At 49.1% G+C, this 20,255-nt stretch overlaps 1 protein-coding gene across 2 annotated transcripts in view; it reads right to left on the minus strand.

Moving 5' to 3' along the window:
* Nucleotides 1-15,415: 15,415 nt before the first annotated feature.
* The window catches only part of TSKU (tsukushi, small leucine rich proteoglycan), a 33,077-nt gene continuing 28,237 nt past the window's right edge, over nt 15,416-20,255 (minus strand). For both annotated transcript variants that reach the window (XM_035115993.3, XM_088668451.1), the window contains exon 2: nt 15,416-16,609. In XM_035115993.3, coding sequence (XP_034971884.2) covers nt 15,539-16,600 — 1,062 coding nt within the window. In that variant the 5' untranslated portion in view covers nt 16,601-16,609 and the 3' untranslated portion in view covers nt 15,416-15,538. The remainder of the gene's footprint in view (nt 16,610-20,255) is intronic.

Raw genomic sequence — 20,255 nt, forward strand, 5'->3', positions numbered from 1 at the left:
ATCAACAACCTCAGATATGCAGATGACACAACCTTGATGGCAGAAAGTGAGGAGGAATTAAAGAACCTTTTAATGAGGGTGAAAGAGGAGAGCGCAAAATGTGGTCTGAAGCTCAACATCAAAAAAACCAAGATCATGGCCACTGGTCCCATCACCTCCTGGCAAATAGAAGGGGAAGAAATGGAGGCAGTGAGAGATTTTACTTTCTTGGGCTCCTTGATCACTGCAGATGGTGACAGCAGTCATGAAATTAAAAGACGCCTGCTTCTTGGGAGAAAAGCAATGACAAACCTAGACAGCATCTTAAAAAGCAGAGACATCACCATATATAGTTATATATAGTCCATATAGTTAAAGCTATGGTTTTCCCAGTAGTGATGTATGGAAGTGAGAGCTGGACCATAAAGAAGGCTGATCGCCGAAGAATTGATGCTTTTGAATTATGGTGCTGGAGGAGACTCTTGAGAGTCCCATGGACTGCAAGAAGATCAAACCTCTCCATTCTGAAGGAAATCAGCCCTGAGTGCTCACTGGAAGGACAGATCCTGAAGCTGAGGCTCCAATACTTTGGCCACCTCATGAGAAGAGAAGACTCCCTGGAAAAGACCCTGATGTTGGGAAAGATTGAGGGCACTAGGAGAAGGGGATGACAGAGGACGAGATGGTTGGACAGTGTTCTCGAAGCTACGAACATGAGTTTGACCAAACTGCGGGAGGCAGTGCAAGACAGGAGTGCCTGGCGTGCTATGGTCCATGGGGTCACGAAGAGTCGGACACGACTAAACAAAAACAGAGCTGAGCATTCAGAGCTAGGCAAACTGATATATCAAACTAGGTGAGGCTGGCCCTACCATGAGACAAAGGTGGCAGATATCGGGTTGGGGGTTGTAACGGATTAGCCCAAGACGCCCAAAATCACTTCTGCCCAGACGCCCAAAATCACTTCTGCGCAGGCGCAATTTTTGGCTTCCGCGCATGCACAGAAGTAATTTCTCGCTTCCAGGCATGCGCAGAAGCGATTTCCAGCGCCCTGGACATGGGCAGCGTGGTGCCGGAAATCGTTTCTGTGCATGTCTGGCCCACGGATGATCGTCTGTGAATGATCCGGCCCACGGCTGGAAAACATTGCCGACACCTGTTCTAGACCACAGCAAGGTGTTGTAAACAAAAACTGCTCCCTTTCCCTTATGGGGTACACAAGAGCCCTTATAGAGTCCTTTGTAGGTTCTCCATCGGTAGGAATAAATAACAGAGGCCAACCAGAGAATATTGAGAAGCAAAGCAGCTAGTAAGCCTGATCTTTATTAAAGGTTGTGCTCCCCACTCACGCAAGAGGGAGGAGGAGGACCCCGAACCAAGCATGGAAGCCCTTATATAGACTTTTGAACTGCCCACGCTGGAGCCCAAGACTGCCCCTCCATACATCACAGAAGGGGTGTAGCCCAAGACCACCCTCCAATACATCATAGAGAAGGGGTGGACTACAACAGAAATCTGAGTGCGTTGTTTTTATCCTGTCTGCCAGGTTACCTGATTGGATTACCTGGGCATCCTGGCCACTCTTTTGTTATGATAACTACTCAATCCCTGAATCCAGGTCACAGGCTCACCCTATTCATCTCTTAAATGTGCCCTTGAGGCAGGATTTGTGAGCAAAGAGACAATGGGGAGGCTCCCCATTTCCTTCGACCTTGCAGAGAAATATTTGAGGTCAATTTGGAAGAGACAAATGGTTTCAGGACTTGCCGTATTTTTCGCTCCATAAGACACTCTTTTTCCCTCCTTAAAAAGTAAGAGGAAATGTCTGTGCATCTTATGGAGTGAATGCATGGTCCCTGGAGCCGAATTGCCCAGGAGCAAAAACAGATTGTGCTGCTTCTTCTTCTTTTTTGAAAGAGCTAAAGCAGGGGTGTCAAACTCAAATTCATCGGGGGCCGCATCAGCAGTTTGGTCACCCTCAAAGGGCCGGTTGTATCTGTAGGACTATGTGTCCACTCTTTATTATTATAAATTATTGTCACTGCATTCAATTATTACTGTTTTTTGTAATAATGTAAGTAATAACTAGCTCTGAAAGCAGAAACATAGTCAGAATAATGGCAAGTAGATATTCAAATGTACAATTATTGTACAATTTATTGAAAAATGATTTTTGGTATCTGCACTGGGTGGTGGAGGCTCACTAGGGTTTCATGCAGGACCTTTGCAGAGCTACTAGTACCTGGAGATGCTGGGGTCCTTCTGCATGCAGGACAGATGTTCTGCCAGTGAGCCACCACCCTTCACCAAAGGGACTGGCTGAGGTTGACTCACTGGAGCTGCTCTCCTGGTTCCAGGGTTTAAGGGCCAGAAGTATAAAGCAGCATCCTATGTTTCTGAGGAGAGGGAGAGGGAGGGGAGGGAGGAAGGAAGGAAGGAAGGAAGGAAGAAAAGAGGGAGTGGGAGGGAGAGAGGAAGGAAGGAAAGAGGGGAGAGAAAGAAGAGTAGGAAATAAGGAAGGGAATAAAGAAGAAAAGAAAAAGAAAGAGGGAAAGAAGACGGAAAGGGAGAAAGAAGGAAGGAAGTAGAGGGAAAGAAAGAATAAGAATGAGGGAGAGGAAGAAAGATGGGAAGGAAGGAAGGAAGGAAGGAAGGAAGGAAGGAAAGAGGGAGCAGGAGGGAGAGAGGAAGGAAAGAGGTGAGATAAAGAAGAGTAGGAAAGAAGGAATAAAGAAGGAAAGAAAAAGAAAGAGGGAGAGAAGACAGAGATAAAGAAGGAAGGAAGGAGAGGGAAAGAAAGAATAAGAACGAGAGGAAGAAAGAAAGGGGGGGGGTCACCGCCTTGATTCAGCGCCAGAAAAGAGCACGAAGGGACCCAGGGGCAAAAAGCATTTCCCGTGCAGCATGAGGCAGCGGGTGTCCGTTTTAGGAGAAGTGCGTAAAGCCTCAGAGTTGCACGTTCGTCAGGCTGAGCCGCTGCTGAGCTCACGTTCTGAGGCTGAGCAGGAGGAGGAGGAGGTGAGGCAAGAGGAGGCGGCGGCTTGCCGGGTCGGTGCCCGGCAGTGCTGTGCGGAGAGTCCCGAGCCTCTGGGACGCAGCAGTGCGCTGTAGCACTTTGAATCCTCCTCCACACGGCGCTGCTGGGTGCTTTGTCTGTGTTTCAGCAGCAGCAGCCGTTTCCAGGCGCTGAGCCATGGCAGGAGGAGGAGGATTCAAAGTGCTACAGAGGCTCGGGACTCTCCATGCGGCGCTGCTGGGCGCTGACCCGGCAAGCTGCCTCCGCCTTCTCCTGTGGCTCGGGGCGGCCCACGCAGCGCTGCTCTGGCCGCCTTTCTAACCCCCCCCGCCCCCAGCTATTTGTCTGCGCTTTGTTGGCGCGGCGCTTCAGCAAGGCCCCGCTGCTGGGTCCCGCTGGCTGGGGCGCTCGGCGGACCACATGACGAGGTCTGGCGGGCCGGATTTGGCCCCCGGGCCTTGTGTTTGACACCCGTGAGCTAAAGGGTAACAAGAGGGAAAGAGAACCCGCTCAGCAGCTGATTGCAAGAGATTGGGGGGGGGAGATAAGAGAGGCTAGCTCCCTTCCCAGCCCCAGCCCCTTGCCCAGGCCTCCATTGTTGTGTTTCCCCAGTGACATGTGACTGGTTGATTAGATTATCTGTCTGGAAACTGTAGAAATGGCTCCCTTTCCTTTCCTAAAGAAGCTGCAGAACTGTGAGTTGAACTCCATAAAAACAGGATTTTTTCCCCTTTGCAAGGTAAGCTCAACAACTTTGAGCTGATCCTCAAAAATGGAGCTTTCCCTCTTTGCAAAAAAGCTGCACAACTCTGAGCTGATCCACCCCAAAACGGGGCTTTCCCCATTTGCAAAAGAAGCTGCACAACTTTGAGCTGATGCTCAAAAAAATGGAGCTTTCCCCCTTTGCAAAAAAAAAGCTGCACAACTGTGAGCTGATCCCCCCAAAACCCCAGGGCTTTCCCCCTTTCCTTCTCTAAAAATTAGGTGCGTCTTTTGGTCAGGTGTGTCTTATGGAGCGACAAATGCGGTATTCTGTGGGTATCAGACATGTGGTCTATACATTTATGTATGTGCTTGCTTGGTACATTTATGAACATTTACTTTATATATAAGACCTTAAAATTCTTATAACAAAGGGTATTAGTAGTTTTTTTATTAGAAAAAATCCATACCCAACTCCCAACCCTGCTGCAAATACAACAAAAGAGAAAACCAAGGAAGCCGTTTACTTTTCCTTCCAAGAAACGGAATCCCCCAGAGAGTATTTACATTGCTTTAAAGAAGAGAATGGTTATAGCTATAGTAAATTGGCTTTCCTGTATTTGTTTTGGAACAGAAACAACATTCAAAGGAAACACTTGTGAAAGGGGAGGGGGCGAGGAATGAAGGGAAAGGTGTCACACGTGGCGAGCTCTATTTAAGTTGAAGGAGTGTCTCAAATATCCCAAAAGTGGGAGGCGTTTTGTGGAAAGTACGAGGAGAACAAAAGATTTATTAGTAGCACTGAATAGTTTTTTGAGAAAAATTCTGTGTCGGTTAAGAAACCTAAATTACTTAATTGGCTAATGATTAAAAGTTCTGTCAGTTGACTAAAACGGCAACCCTGATTAACTGGGAAACACATTTTTTAAAAAAAATGTTAACTGTTTTGAATAAGTACCTATACAAATGGCAGCTAACATTTAACAGAAGCACCTTCTCTTGCCACAGAAGTCTTTGAAGACACCCCAGTCAAGAGCAGGGCCAGCGCACCCAATTGCCTCAGGTGGCAGGCTGGGGACAGTTGGGCATATCTGCCAAGTTGCTGTCGAGAAATAAGGGATCGGACTGGAAGTAGAAGACCGGAAGTAGCGCTGTCGCCATTTTGGAACTGGGCGGGGCATGCTCAGAAGTGACTTTTGATGCTGCTTTGCCCAGTTCCAAAATGGCCGCCGCGCCAGAAGTCGCACTGCAGCCATTTTGGAATTGGGCAGAGCAGCATCAAAAGTCGCTTCTGAGCATGCTTCGCCCAGTTCCAAAATGGCTGCCGCACCAGAATAAACCGGGAAAAAACAAACAAATCCGTTTTTCCAGCTAGGAACAGCTGGAAAAACGGGGATTTCCCGGGGAATACGGGAGACTTGGCAGCTATGCAGTTGGGTGGTGTGGCAGATTTGGGCCCCCAAATACCATGCTGCTCACCTCCAGCCTCCTTTTTTCTCCCCCCCCCATTTCCATCATCACGCTGGGGCTTCCATGGGCTATCTCCAGTCCCCTCAGGCGGCAGGAGTTTGTGGCAGCGGCAGCAGGGAATCCTCCATGTTCTCTTTTGCCTCAGGTGGCAAAATGTCTTGCACCAGCCTTGGTCAGGAGGTTAAGGAAGAACATTTTTGGTCCCCTCCAGACTGATGGCAGTTTTCCCCCTGTCTGTTTTTGTGGGTGTGTTCTGCAGCTGGTAACTGATGTGGCAATAGTGCATTCGTGGTGTATTTATTAATTTAGTAATTCGTATTAAGTTATGAGTTACAGGTAGGTAGCCGTGTTGGTCTGACGCAGTCAAAACAAAATAAAAAAATCCTTCCAGTAGCACCTTAGAGACCAACTAAGTTTGTCATAGGTATGAGCATTCGTGTGCATGCACACTTCTTCAGATACACTGAAACAGAAGTCACCAGACCCTTATGTATAGTCAGAGGGTGGGGAGGGGTATTACTCAGAAGGGTGATGGGAATGGGTGATTGGCTGATAGGAGTGGTAAACCTGTTGACGACTGTTAACGACTGCAATTGGTCTTGCAGGAAAAATCAGGGGCTTGAGGTGCTAAAGAAAGCTTGATCATGTATAATGAGATAAGAATCCAGTGTCCTTATTCAGACTAGGTCTCTCCATGGTTTTAAGCTTGGTAAAGGTAAAGGTAAAGGGACCCCTGACCATTAGGTCCAGTCGTGACCGACTCTGGGGTTGCGCACTCATCTCACATTATTGGCCGAGGGAGCCGACGTATAGCTTCCAGGTCATGTGGCCAGCATGACAAAGCCGCTTCTGGCAAACCAGAGCAGCACATGGAAACGCCGTTTACCTTCCCGCCGGAGCGGTCCCTATTTATCTACTTGCACTTTGGGGCGTGCTTTCGAACTGCTAGGTTGGCAGGAGCTGGGACCAAGCAACAGGAGCTCACCTCGTCAGGGATTTGAACTGCCGACCTTCTGATCAGTAAGCCCTAGGCTCAATGGTTTAGCCCACAGTGCCACCTGGGTCCCCTTTAAGCTTGGTAATGAGTTGCAATTCAGCAGCTTCTCTTTCCAGTCTGTTTCTGAATTTTTTCTGTAAAAGATGGCACTTGCTAAAACACATACAGGCCCTGTGAGTGGAACTGCTGTGGCCTGGCTGGACACAGAGGAAGGGTGTGTGGGGGGGGGAACCAGCTGGGGAACCCCCAAGGCAAGAAGGCTCAGAGCCCAGGGAGTGGTGGTGGGACATCGATGAGTGGTTAGAGGGAGAAGAGGGAGAAAACTGGGAAGCAGTGGTGTTGGAAACTGAAGAGGTCATAGGGTTAAATGAGCAGGGAGAGTCTGTGGACAAAAGAAGTCCAGAATCGGAAGTGGAAGCAGGAGAGGAAGGAGACCAGGGGGGTCTCCGCCTCCTCCTGCGACAAGCTCCTCTTCCCCTGGTCACCCAGGACCAGGCGAGGCATGAAAAGGGAGAGGAGGGGACTTGGGCAGCTGTGAGGAGTTGGGGACTTTCAGTCTCAGCAACTGATTTTCATGGAGGAAGACCACCAGCGATGAGCTGTTCTCCTCATTAGGGCCAACACTCAATCAAGTCAGTGGAGATCGTGTTGTTGCTAATAAAGAGTTAAGTCCAACTTTGAAGAGTGCGGTTACCGACTGTCACGCTCCTGTGACCTCAAATGACCTCAAGTGGCCACCACCAGGCAAGGCTTCTGAAAAGCGGTCAAGGGGTTGAAGCACCTCAGTGAATAAATTCTAAAGTAGGCTTTCCCCAAGCTAATATAATTGAACTACAGTTCCCATAATCCTTGACCCCTGGGCATGTTAGTTGTGGTCGATGGGAGCTATAGTCCAACAATATACAGAGGGCCATGTATACTTTTGGTATCAGAGAAGCTTGCAGATAGAGTCCCCTGGAGAAGTAAGCTGTATTTAAGAGACCAAGGGCTCAGCACAACTTATCTTCAAGACTATCGTGGTCCCTAAAATATTCTACGATTCTATGATGCAAAATCTATACATCAGAATCATAGAATGGTAGAGCTGGAAGGGACCATGAGAGTCATCTAGTCCAGCCCCCTGCAATGCAGGAAACTTTTGCCCAACATGGGGCTCGAGCCCATGACCCTGAGATGAAGAGCCTCATGCTTTACTTGCTCCCACCCCCTCCCCATCTTTCTGTGTTCTTGGGGCAGTTTGGACACACACAGAACTTCTGCCATCACAGTGAGTTTGAATTCATGGCTGGAGTTTTAAGTGTGCCTGCGGAGAATGTAGCAACCAGACGCCAATTACCACCGAGGAAGGAAACGCTTTGGCGTAAATGTCAGCTCAGTTGAAAATGAACAGGGCATCGTAAAGGCCTTTGAGGAGGAGTAACAGAGAGGCTCGTAATCTTTGCCTTGAAGCTGGCCTAGCCCCGAGATGTGACTCAAAAGAGGAACAGGAAAAGTTAACGATCCTTTCAAAATGCACGCCGGATCTCCCAGCACAGTAAAACGGCAATTAACGGGGACGTGCCAAGAGCTTTCCTTGCTAAAAAGGATGCAATGGATGGCATCTTTTATTTACCCTCCTCGTTTAAGACCTGTCCTGAAGTTCTGGTAGGGAAGGGGGTTAGGGTTAGGGCTGGCGTATTAAAAGGAGGGTTCGGGCAAATCCCAGGGCCGGCTCTGTATGGTGTCAAAGGGTACAGTAAAGAGATACATGACAAAAGCCTATGTGTTAAGGGCTTCCCTCCATTTTTGTTCCATAGCCTTGATTTCTAATCTATTTTGATGTTTGCTGCTTCATGATAGAGGAGGAAGAGGAGGCCATTTCCCACAAGGGAATAACTGAATGACCATTTTCCGTTTGTGCCATGTAAACTCAGCCCCACTGGCTGGGAAGGGGTGGTCTCTTCCTGGCATCCGGAGAAACAGGGGTTTTGTTTTGTTTTGTTCCATTTGCAGGTCATTGCCGCATCCACAGAGCCAGTGTGGTGTAGTTGTTAAGAGCGGTGGACTCGTAATCTGGTGAAACGGGTTCGCGTCTCCGCTCCTCCACATGCAGCTGCTGGGTGACCGTGGGCTAGTCACATTTCTCTGAAGTCTCTCAGCCCCACTCACCTCACAGAGTGTTTGTTGTGGGGGAGGAAGGGAAAGGAGAATGTTGGCCGCTTTGAGACTCCTTCGGGTAGTGATAAAGCGGGATATCAAATCCAAACTCCTCCTCCTCTTCTTCTTCTTCCCTCTGCAGAGTCGAGTCTGGAACCTGGATTGTGTCTCCAACTGCCAGGGACCAAGAAGAGCTGCATTGTTTTGAGTCAGAAGACACTTTGGGAACAGATCTTGGTTCAAAGGCAGAGGAGAGATGGGGGATAAAACTCGCCCCCAAGGACCATAGCTGCCAAGTCTCCCGTTTTCCCCGGGAAACCCCCGTTTTTACTTACCTTTTCCTGGTGGTCCCCCGTATCACTTCGTCTCCCGTTTTTCTCCGTTATTTTCTCCTGCCGGCGGCCATTTTTTTCTCTTTCTGATTTGCCCTTCTATGGGCACAAAAAATGGCCGCCGGCGGCTTTAAAAGTCGCATCTACGCATGACTGGAAGTATGTAGATGCGACTTCCGGTGTCGGCAGCGGCCATTTTGGTGCCCATAGATGGACGGGGGCGACACTGGAAGTTGCGTCGATGCACTTCCGGTCATGCGTAGAAGCTACTTTTGAAGCCGGCGGTGGCCATTTTTGGTGCCCATAGAAGGGCAAAGCGACACCGGAAGTTACGTCGATGCAACTTCCGGTGTCACACGGCTGCCGGTCCCGGATTCTGCAGTCCGGGACTTGGAAAGGTAAGCCAAGGACATTCACCATTTCGTAGCATCAATGAACCCTAAAGCTGAGAGTAGCCCATCAATGGGAAACCTACAGATGTTGTTGGACTGCAGCTCCCACTAGCCAAAGCTAGCATGGCCAATGGTCAGGGATGCCAGTTGTAGCACATCTCATGGAGGGTCAGAGGTTCCCCATCTCTAACATAATGACACAAGAAGAGCTTGCAGGATCAGGCCAATGGCCCATCTGGCCCACCACACTCTTCTCACAGTGGCCAACCCACAAGCAGGATTCCAGCACGAGAGCGTCTCTCCCCTCCTGTGGTTTCCAGCAACTGGTATTCAGAAGCATTGCTTCCTCCAAATGTGGAGGCACAGCATAGCCATTGTGGCTGGTAGCCTTCTGCTCCATGAATTTGTACAATCCTTTTTTAGAAGCCCATCCCAGTTGCCTCCCACCATTGCCTCCTGTGGGAGCGAGTTCCAAATTTCAGCCACGTTGTGTGTGAAGATGTTGACTGGTCCAAATTTTCTCCCTGAAACATATCCCTTTTCAGACTCAGCCAGCTCAGCCAATGGTCAGGGACGATGATGGAAACTTACCGCAACATCTGGATAACTACTGGTTCCCCATCTCAGTCCAGCATCTTGCCCTGAAATACGTCCCTTTATCAATCACAGAAATCTGGATTGTTCTAGTTTGACTCATTCGTTGGCCACATTCAGCAGCTGCAGCCATCAGATACCACGAAAAGGAACTGTGGTGACGTGTCATGTCGAGATCAAAGAGGATTTTATAGAAGACGAAGCACAAGGCAAGCATCTCATGTTTTTTTTTTTAAAAAAAGGCTTTCCCCAGAATTCTTGAGCCGCTTTGTGCTGCCAGATAAGCAGGACTCTTTGCCTTTCCACATCAGCTGATCAGAGCTTTTTTCTTCTTCCTCCTCAACGGCATCAAAGAGTTCCTGTGAGTCACAGGAGCGGAAAACAGCCCATTCAATCCTATGGGCCTGGGAGAGGTTTGACAAGGTTATCCAGATAAGTGGGACTTTGGATTCTCAGGAAAAAGAAAGAATAAAAATCAATCAATCAATCAATCAATCAATCATGACCCAGGAGTTTATTCCACCCATAGCTCTGTCTCAGGGGATGCTGTGCAGGCGATAGGAAATCATCTGAGCTCAACACTTAACTTTTCAATTAACACCCTGCAAGATCATTAACGATTGTTGCTTTTGCAGCACTTTCAGCGCACCAGGTATATGATAGCATTATGGTCCCTCTCTCCCTCAAACAACCTTTTACTCCCCATTACTCATATTATTCAGTAATCTTACTTACTTTGCCATGTCTCCCACCCCTCAAGTCTATAAACTGAGAGCACAACTTTTAAGTTTGACGCACCAAGCACTTTTTGGGGTTCCACATAGCAAGGGGAAAGATCCGTCACGGTGGGAAAGTTTTATAAGCTTTTTGGCCACCGCTGATGTTCTCACGGAGGAATCCCTGAAGAGGAATTCTGGCGTGGGCTGTAATATATCATTTGAAACCACTGGGTTAAGATACGTTCTGTGGTTCCCCAGACTAACCTCTGGTGCCTTCCAGATCTTTCGGACTACAACTCCCATCAGCCTTACCTAGCAGGACTGTTTTGAGTTCCTTCGGCATGACCACACCATGCCTGCGGCATCAAAAGCTAACCGGACGCTGGTCTTAAGATGCAGACATGTATCTCCCCACACCCCCTCATAACCCTAGGAACTTGTGGACATGCAATGGCGTTGGCGGTTGGAAAGTTCAGGGCAGACAAAAAGGAAGGACTTCTTTTCACAGTGAATAGCTGATCCGTGGAACTCGCTCCCAAAATGATGGTCACCCTATCGGATGGCAGGCTAGTTATGGGTTTGGCCTGATCCAGCCTGATCTTCTTAAGGATACTGACAAGCTGGAACGTGTCCAGAAGAGGGCAACAAAAATGGTCAAAGGCCTGGAAACGATGCCTTATGAGGAATGGCTTAGGGAGCTGGGTATGTTTAGCCTGGAGAAGAGAAGGTTAAGGGGTGATATGATAGCCATGTTCAAATATATGAAAGGATGTCATATAGAGGAGGGAGAAAGGTTGTTTTCTGCTGCTCCAGAGAAGCGGACACGGAGCAATGGATTCAAACTACAAGAAAGAAGATTCCACTTAAACATTAGGAAGAACTTCCTGACAGTAACAGCTGTTCGGCAGTGGAATTTGCTACCAAGGAGTGTGGTGGAGTCTCCTTCTTTGGAGGTCTTTAAGCAGAGGCTTGACAGGCATATGTCAAGAATGCTTTGATGGTGTTTCCTGCTCGGCAGGGGGTTGGACTGGATGGCCCTTGTGGTCTCTTCCAACTCTACGATTCTGATTCTAGTGACACCCAACAGTCCCCCACATAAAGTGAGCTTGTGCCTAGAACATGTCCTTTGTTCTTCTTGGGTTCTGTGGTAGCCATGCAGGGGAAGCCTCGTCCAGATCGTTCCTCCGCCTTTCCCCCACCCCACCCGACAGAGCCGGGATCAGACGGGGCTTCAGAAGCCTCGTCCGATCCCGGCTGTGACAAGCGGCGGCGGCGGGGGGGGGGAGCGGAGGAACGGATCCGTTCCTCCGCTTCTCCCCGCGCTAGTGTTCCGCTGGTCTGTGTCAGTTGCCCCTCACTGCTTGCGGCAACTGGCAGAGACCAGCAGAACACAAAGGGGAACCAGCTGCAGCGCGGAAAGAAGGTAAAGGAAGATCAGCCGACAGGCGTTGACAGCTCATCTTCCTTTGCCTTCTTCCCACGCTACAGGGAATGCCCTGTAGGTTTTGTGATCGGAGGTTTTTATGGCCACGCTTCGCAAGATGAAGCGGTGGCCATAGAAAACCTCATCGTCTTGCGAGGCATCCTCCGATCGCAAAACCTATTTGTATAGCGAACAATTCGTCTGACAGGGCATTCGTCTAGCGAGGCATCACTGTAGCATAGATTCAACACAAAAAACAGTGACAATTTGTTGTTGACAAAGGACAGCTGGGAATATAAAGGGCCCCATTACCTTCAGTAGCTTAGGGCCTCATCAAACCTAAATCCGGCCCTGCAGGGGCCCCTTGTTCGTGTAAAAACAGTTAATCCAAAAGGGGAAAGTATGGAAATCCCTGCCCTAGTTTATCCAAAATGGAAAGTTGGCACACGGAAGATTCAGGAGAGACAAAAGGAAGTTATTGCAGTTCATATCTAAACTCTGGAACTCACTGCCGCAGGAGGTACGGATGCCCACCAATGTGGATGGGCTTAAAAACAGGATTCAATAAATTCATGACGGGTAAGGCTATGAACAGTTACTAGCTGAAGTGGTTAAGTTCTTTCTCTGCTGACTAATGCTTCTGGCAGCCGTCCCATACGGGGAACCTGCAACCTAGGTGTTATCAGCACCACGGCACCATCTACAGGTTTACCACTCCCATCAGCCCATCACCCATTCCCACCCACCCCCACCACCCTCTGTATATATATATATAGGGTCTGACACTTCTGTTTCTAGTGTATCTGAAGAAGTGTGCATGCACACGAAAGCTCAAACCAAAATATAAACTTAGTTGGTCTTTAAGGTGCTACTGAAGGAATTTTTTTATTTTGCTTCGACTCAGACCAACACGGCTACCTACCTGTAACTGGCATTAAAAAGTGTTATTGTGCTTGGATCCTGCTTATAGGCTTCCCAGGGGGTTGCATCTGGCCACTGGGAGAAGAGGATGCTGGTGTTGATGGATCACTGGCCTGATCCAGCAGGCCTCTTCTTGCGTTCTCTTATATATTTTGGCAAAAATATGTTAACTCAAGTGTGCTTGAAACCTCTAGGCTTTCATACCATACCATAACCAAGTTTTGAGAAGTGTGGCTCAGTCATTTATGGAATATTAACAACACATTTCAGGTATAGTTTTATTGGTCCCCCCCCCTTACAGTTATCTTTGCATCTGGTCTTGGTTTTTAGACTCTGTATCTTCCTTTTAAAAGAGTCTCTATCTTTTGGCTTTCATCCTGTTTTAATTGCACACTGCTTCAATAGGTTTTTAAGCAGGGGTTGTCTTGGCCATCTGCCATGTTTGCTTTAGTTGAGATTCCCGCATTGCATGGGGTTGGACTAGATGACCCTTGGGGTGCCTTCCAATGCTACCATTCTATGATTCAGGGTTTGAACCTAGGGCAGCACACAAAGCATGAACGCTACTTGAAGTTGCTGTCTGCAGCTGCTGGAGGGCACCAGGCTGCCGTAAGCTGAGCTAACAGATAACCTAACAGATAACCTCTGTACTGTATACCCAACTAGAAATCCACTGCCAAGGGTCAAACCTAGGAACGCTTAAGAACATAAGGAGAGCCTGCAGGATCAGGACAGCTGCCCATCTACTCCAGCATCCTGTTCTCCCAGTCAGAGGCGTAGCAACCCCAGGTGGTACCCGGTGTGTTGTTGTTTTTTGTCAACCCCCCCCCCCCAATCGACAGCCCGGGGTAGGCTTGGCAGTCACGGGCGGGTGCTGAATGTCACCCCCTCAGCGATGACACCTGGGGTGGTCCACCCCCCTCCTATGCCTCTGCGCCCCCACCCCCGTGATTCCCAAGTACCCCGAGCCATCGGGGGAAGCTATGTCACTTTGCCAGGGTGCTGGCAAAGCGGCACAGCTCATCCTCTCGGGAGCCACGGCTCCTGTCCGTCCCCCTCCCTCCGTCCTCGGCTCACTGTAAAGCGGCAAAGCGGGAGCCGCTTATGGTGAGCCAGGGAGGGAGGCTGGGAGGGGGTCCCCAGCTCGCCGTAAGCGGCTCCTGCTTTGCTGCTTTACAGCGAGCTGGGGAGGGAGGGAGGCTGGGAGAAGGGCCCCCAGCGGCGGCCCTTTTTGGTGCCCATAGATGGGCGGGCGACACCGGAAGTTGCATCGACACACTTCCGGTCATGCGTAGAAGCTACTTTTGAAGCCGTCGGCAGCCATTTTTGGTGCCCATAGAAGGGCAAATCAGAAAAAAATTAAATGGCCGCCGGCAGGAGAAAATAACGGAGAAAAACGGGAGACGAAGTGATACGGAGGACCACCGGGAAAAGGTAAGTAAAAACGGGGGTTTCCTGGGGAAAACGGGCTACTTGGCAGCTATGTTCCACATGCGGCTGCAGCAGCGCAATGACTGCTCGTGCCGATGCGCCCGGGCCGGGGCAGCAGGGCAAGCACCCCACGGGGTGCCTTCTTGTAACCCCGCAGACATGGAGCCCGGGGCACACCGCCTCCCACCCCCCTTGCAATGCCACTGCTCCCAGTGACCAACCAGGTGCCTGGGGGAAACCAGCAAGCAGGATTTGAGCACAAAAGCCCTCTCCCCTCCTGTGTTTTCTGGCAACTGGTACTGAGCAGCATTACTACTGTATCTCCTATTGGGGAGCAGATGACTAGTAGCCATCAATAGCCCTCTCATCCATGACTTTCCGGAGCAGCTGCTGGCTCAAGCTTGTGACGGAGATGGAAGACGGTTGTCCTCCTCTTCTCTCCCTGAGTTCTCCTTCACCCCTTGCTGTGGGACCCAGAGTGGTGGGGCTGAGCTTCCTTGACGGTTGGCCCTTCAGGTTTGGGATCATAGAATTGCAGGGTTGGAAGGGACCTCCAGGGTCATCTAGCCCAACCCTCTGCGATGCAGGAATCGGAGCTAAGGAATGCATTACAGATGCCCACCCAACTTCCAAGGAAGGAGAGTCCACCACCTTCTGCGGGAGCCCGTTCCACTGCTGAACAGCTCTTACCACCAGAAAGTTCTTCCTGATGTTTAGTCAGAATCTCCTTTCTTTTCATTCGAATCCACTGGTTTCGGGTTCTACCCTCCAGGGCAGGAGAAAACAAGCTTGCTCTATCTTCCATGTGGCAGCCCTTCAGATATTTGAAGATGGCTATCCTATCTCCTCTCAGTCTCCTCCTCCAGGCTAAACGTACCCAACTCCCTCAACCGTTCTTCATAAGGCTTGGTCTCCAGACCCTTGATCATCTTGGTCACCCTCCTCTGCACACCTTCCAGCTTGTCAACGTCCTTCTTAAATTGGGGTACCCAGAACTGGACACAGTCTTCCAGTTGTGGTCTCACCAAGGCAGGCTAGAACAATACTATGACTTTCCCTGACCTGGACACTACTGTGGGTACAGCCTAGAATACCATTAGCTTTTTTTTTTTTTTGCTGCTGTGTCACCCTGTTGACTCCTGTTCAGCATGTGGCCCTCTAAGACCTCTAGATCTGGGCAACCATTGGAGGGTGTCTGTCTTTCTCACCGTTCCCAGCTAGGGATATTGCCAGGCTTAATAAGGGGAGAAATTTGGGAGCTGGAAGAATAAATCAAATGAACTCACGCACAACAACCTGCGTCTCCAATCAATCATTGTAATCAAGTATTGAATTATACAAAATATATAAATTAACAGTTTTTACAGAAGGCACATTTGAGGCTTATTGAAGTCCAGGCATCCACACACAATCTCCTTGACCCTTGTCACAAAGCATAGGGTGCTGTTGCTACTGACCCATGACTGTCGTGACAACTTAGAATCTCTTTCTTGGTCAGCCCGGTTTGTCTGTGGTACTGTCCTTCTCGGACTGTCTTAATGCACTTTACATCCTTCCCGAGGGTGATGCTTTTGATGGAAGGCAGAAATTTCAGCATCGTTTTTGATACGGAGTTCGCCACCCCTGTGCCAGACAGGTTGAGCTCCTGCAAAGAATTGAGGCTGTAGAAAACCTCCGCATTCAAGGATTTGACATTGGGGCTGTTGGACAAATCGAGCGCTTGGAGAGCCGGCAGGTCTTTGAAGGCGTACGGCAAAATCTCCACCAGGTCGGGAATCCCACTGAGCGACAGGTGGATCAAATCTTTCAGCCCTTGAAATGCCCCTTTCTCAATGGCCGCCACTGGGTTCCCGTCAAGGTTGAGGAACCGGAGAGGGATCCCTTGGAGATCGGGGATCCTCTTCAACCTGTTTCCAGACAGGTTTAAGCTCTGGATGTTGGGAACGGCTTTGCCCTGGTGTCTCGAAACGAGGCTGATCAAGTTGTTCGAGAGGTCCACGTTGATGGGCTTCCCTTGACCTTTGGACGCAAAGATGTTCGTGCTGATGTCCAGGATGAAGTTGTTGCTGAGGTCGACATCCCCCAAAGGCGACCCCGAGAAGCATTCGTCCGGAAGGGCGACCAAAGAGTTGTGACTCAGGTCCAAAGATTCCAGGTAGCGGAGTCTGGAGAAAGTGGTGGGAAAGATCTTGGAGATCTTATTGTAGCTCAAGTCCAAGCTAACCAGTGTGGTATATCCGGGGCCGGTCAACATGGACTCGTTGATGGAGTCCAGGTTGTTGGACGATAAATCCAAGTAGGTCGTGTCCAGGGGAATGGGGACAGGCACGATATGGGGCCCGATCCCACTGCAGTCCACTTTGGTTAGGCTGAAGCTGTCGAAGAGACCGAAGCTCTCCACTTCACAGTGGCACCCTGGGAAGCAAGTCTTCGAAGCGCCAACGTTGGGGGAGATCAGCAGCAGGTGGAACCAGATTAAAAAAGGCATTGCTGGGATCTGCAAACAGGAAACACAAGCGGAGAGTCAGGAAGAGTCACCAAATAGTGGCACAGCGTGAAGAAGGTACAATTAGTGGGATGGATAGTTCCAAGAAGAATCTTTGAAAAGGGGTGGTCCTTACAAAATTACCCTGATTTGGAGGTTGCAAATTAAGCGATCTGGTTTCTAGATGGCAGCAATGCATCAACAGCTCGCAAAGACTTTGTCCGGACTCCTTCATATCCACTGCTTGCCACAGTTTTCACCTGAGTGCCCAGGCAGCCACTGCCTGCATTTTCTGGCAAAATCTGCTCTTTGTTCTGTGTCCAGGGCAGCTGTCTACCAGCTCCATCTGGTACGCAGGCTGAGACCCTACCTGCCCGCGGACTGTCTCGCCAGAGTGGTGCATGCTCTAGTTATCTCCCGCTTGGACTACTGCAATGCGCTCTACGTGGGGCTACCTTTGAAGGTGACTCGGAAACTACAACTAATCCAGAATGCGGCAGCCAGACTGGTGACTGGGAGCGGCCGCCGAGACCACATAACACCGGTCTTGAAAGATCTACATTGGCTCCCAGTACGTTTCCGAGCACAATTCAAAGTGTTGGTGCTGACTTTTAAAGCCCTCGATGGCCTTGGTCCAGTATACCTGAAGAAGCGTCTCCACCTCCATCATTCTGCCCGGACACTGAGGTCCAGCACCGAGGGCCTTCTGGTGGTTCCCTCGTTGCGAGAAGCCAAGTTGCAGGGAACTAGGCAGAGGGCCTTCACGGTGGTGGCGCCTGCCCTGTGGAACGCCCTCCCAACAGATGTCAAAGAGGAAAACAACTACCAGACTTTTAGAAGACATCTGAAGGCAGCCCTGTTCAGGGAGGCTTTTAATGTTTACTAGATTATTGTGTTGTATTTTTCTGTTGGAAGCCGCCCAGAGTGGCTGGGGAGACCCGGCCAGATGGGCGGGGTATAAATAAATTATTATTATTATTATTATTATTATTATTATTATTATTATTATTATTTGTTCCAAATGCTTAAGTCGTTTTTATTTATTTCATGAGATCTATACACCGCTTGATTGAAAACAACAACAACCCTCAAAGACAGAATAAAAACGAGAAAAATTCACAACCCGACTTAAAACATGCAAAAGTTAAAATGCTAAAAACCGATTAATATTACCTTCAACTTCCTATGCATCTGGATAGGATTGTCGAAACAAAAAAATAATGTTTCTGGTAGGCACCAAAAAGAGCACAGTGAAAGTGCGTGATTGATCTCAATAGGCAGGGAGTTCCAAAGTGAACGAGTTCTTACAAAAGCCAAACGGGAATTATGTGGCGCAATAGTAGTGCCAGTTCTGTTGTTTGAACTTTTTTTCAACTATTATCTTTTGTACGTTTTTAGCTTTCTGCATTTTATTGGGGTTGGTTTTAATTTCTGTGAGCCACCCTGAGTCCTAGTTCTGGGGGAAAGGCGGAATATTAATTTGGCGTGCCCCCTTCTTGCCAAAATCTACCACGCTCCTATGTGCTGGTGCCGTGCACTGAGAAAATATGTGCGCTCGTTCTGTGCTACACTCCCTTTATTTAAACAAGCTTTGCAAACAGGGCAGGGTGCATCTTTGCCCTGGTTCCGCCATTGTTTGGTTGGGTGCCACCCTACCGAGTTCATCTCAAGCTGCGATCTGGATTTAACTTCCTCCAAGTTTCTGAAACAAATCTCAGAATTGGCTTAAGAAGTGCAGTTTGCCATGGTTTTCAACGCCACAACCCTGAAATTAAGAGCCTCATGCCCTTACCAAGGTGATTCAGCTGGGATCACTCAGACAGCAGAGCACGCGGCTCTTAATCTCAGGGTTGTGGGCCAAAGATTCCTGCATTGCAGGGGGTTGGACTAGATGACCCTCGGGACCTCCTTCCGACTCTATGATTCTATGCCAAAGTTTTTGTTTTTCTGAAAGCGGTGACCATAATGGGCACATTTCCCCTGTGGGCTCCCTGATGAGAGCGGATGGATTTTTTAAAGCCTATTGAACTTTGAAACATGCCACTTTTGCATGCTTGACAATAAAATAAAACCAGGCTCCTATCACTTCTTTCTTAATCCCCGTTTCAAAAAATTGAACCCAACTGGGTCAATACTTCCTAATAGCAACACGGTGCTCTGTTCTTTTCTCTGGGAGAGGTGAGGAAAGGCAGTTTATATCCCTGGCAAGTGCCATTAACAGCCATAAACTTTGGAACTGGCCTGATTGATCTCAAAAACCAAAGCAATCGGACCCCAGTGTGAATTTACAGCGGTGGAAAAGTTTAGCAGAAGAAAAAAGAGAGAGGGGGAAGGCGGGAAGAGAGAGAGAGAGAGCTATTTGAAAACGACAGACAATAGAGATAAATTCCACAGCCTCGGGAGGAAAGGAACGATCATTAGGGCCTTCTATTTTTAAACAGGAAAGAGAGAGACAGCAGCCCAGCAGTGAATAAAGCTGTAGGAAATAAATCAAACCTCGAGTGATGTTGTTTTAATAGCCTCTCTTTGCCAGCCCTTTAAAGCATCCCCCTTCTAAAAAAAAAGCCCCGTACCTGCTGTTTGTCAAGTTTTAATAGACTCCTGGGTTGTTGGGTTTTTCTCCCCCCCCCCAAAAGCACTGATTAATCTGTCCACCTGCATTTAAGTCAAGACTCCACAGCTAGTTACACACAGATTTTCTGCCACTCTTGTTTTTCCGACACAGGTCATGTTAAGAAAAGGAAAGGGTGGGGGGGGGGAACGGTGGCAGGCTTTAGCTGTTTTAAGCTGAAGCCTCAAGGAAGGGAGCGAGAAGCTGGTTCTCTTACCTGCTTGCCAACTTTCATGCTCACCCATAAAAGCTAATATGTGACGAGAGTGGAGAATCATAGAATCAGAATTGTAGAGTCGGAAGGCAACCCTGAGGATCATCTAGTCCAACCCCCTGCAATGCGGGATTTGCCCAACGGAGCGCTCAAAGCCACAACCCTGAGATCTCATGCTCTACCAACTGAGCTATCCCAGAGGAAGACGGATTGACTGGTAAACCGCTCTGGGAATTGTAGCTCTGTGAGCAGGTATAGGTAAAGGTAAAGGTAAAGTGACCCCTGACTGTTAGATCCAGTCATGGATGACTCTGGGGTTGCGACGCTCATCTCGCTTTACTAGCCGAGGGAGCCGGCATACAGCTTCTGGAGAATGACTAACCCACTTCTGGTGAATCAGAGCAGCGCACAGAAACGCCGTTTACCTTCCCGCCAGAGCAGTACCTATTTATCTACTTGCACTTTTGGCATGCTTTCAAACTGCTAGGTCGTTGCGGGGATTCGAACCGCCAACCTTTTGATCGGCAAGCCTTAGGCTCTGTGGTTTAACAACTCTCAGCACCCTTTAGCAAACTACAGTTCCCATGATTCCTTGTGGGAAGCCGTGAATGTTCAGAGCAGTAAGATGCCTAGGCCAGCGTTTCTCAACCGCTGTTGAGTGTGCCGCGAGACGCTGGCTGGTGTGCCACGGCGTGCAGCGACGAGAAGGGCGATTTGCATTGTCACGTGCCTGGCGGCCACCAATGAACATCACTACCCCGCCAGAAAGCAATATTTCTCCTCCTCTTTCCTCTGGACGGCTTCCAACAATAAAATAGTAAAAGCACAAAACA

This window comes from Zootoca vivipara, chromosome 4 (assembly GCF_965207765.1).
Source record: "Zootoca vivipara chromosome 4, rZooViv2.hap1.1, whole genome shotgun sequence".
NCBI lineage: Eukaryota > Metazoa > Chordata > Lepidosauria > Squamata > Lacertidae > Zootoca > Zootoca vivipara.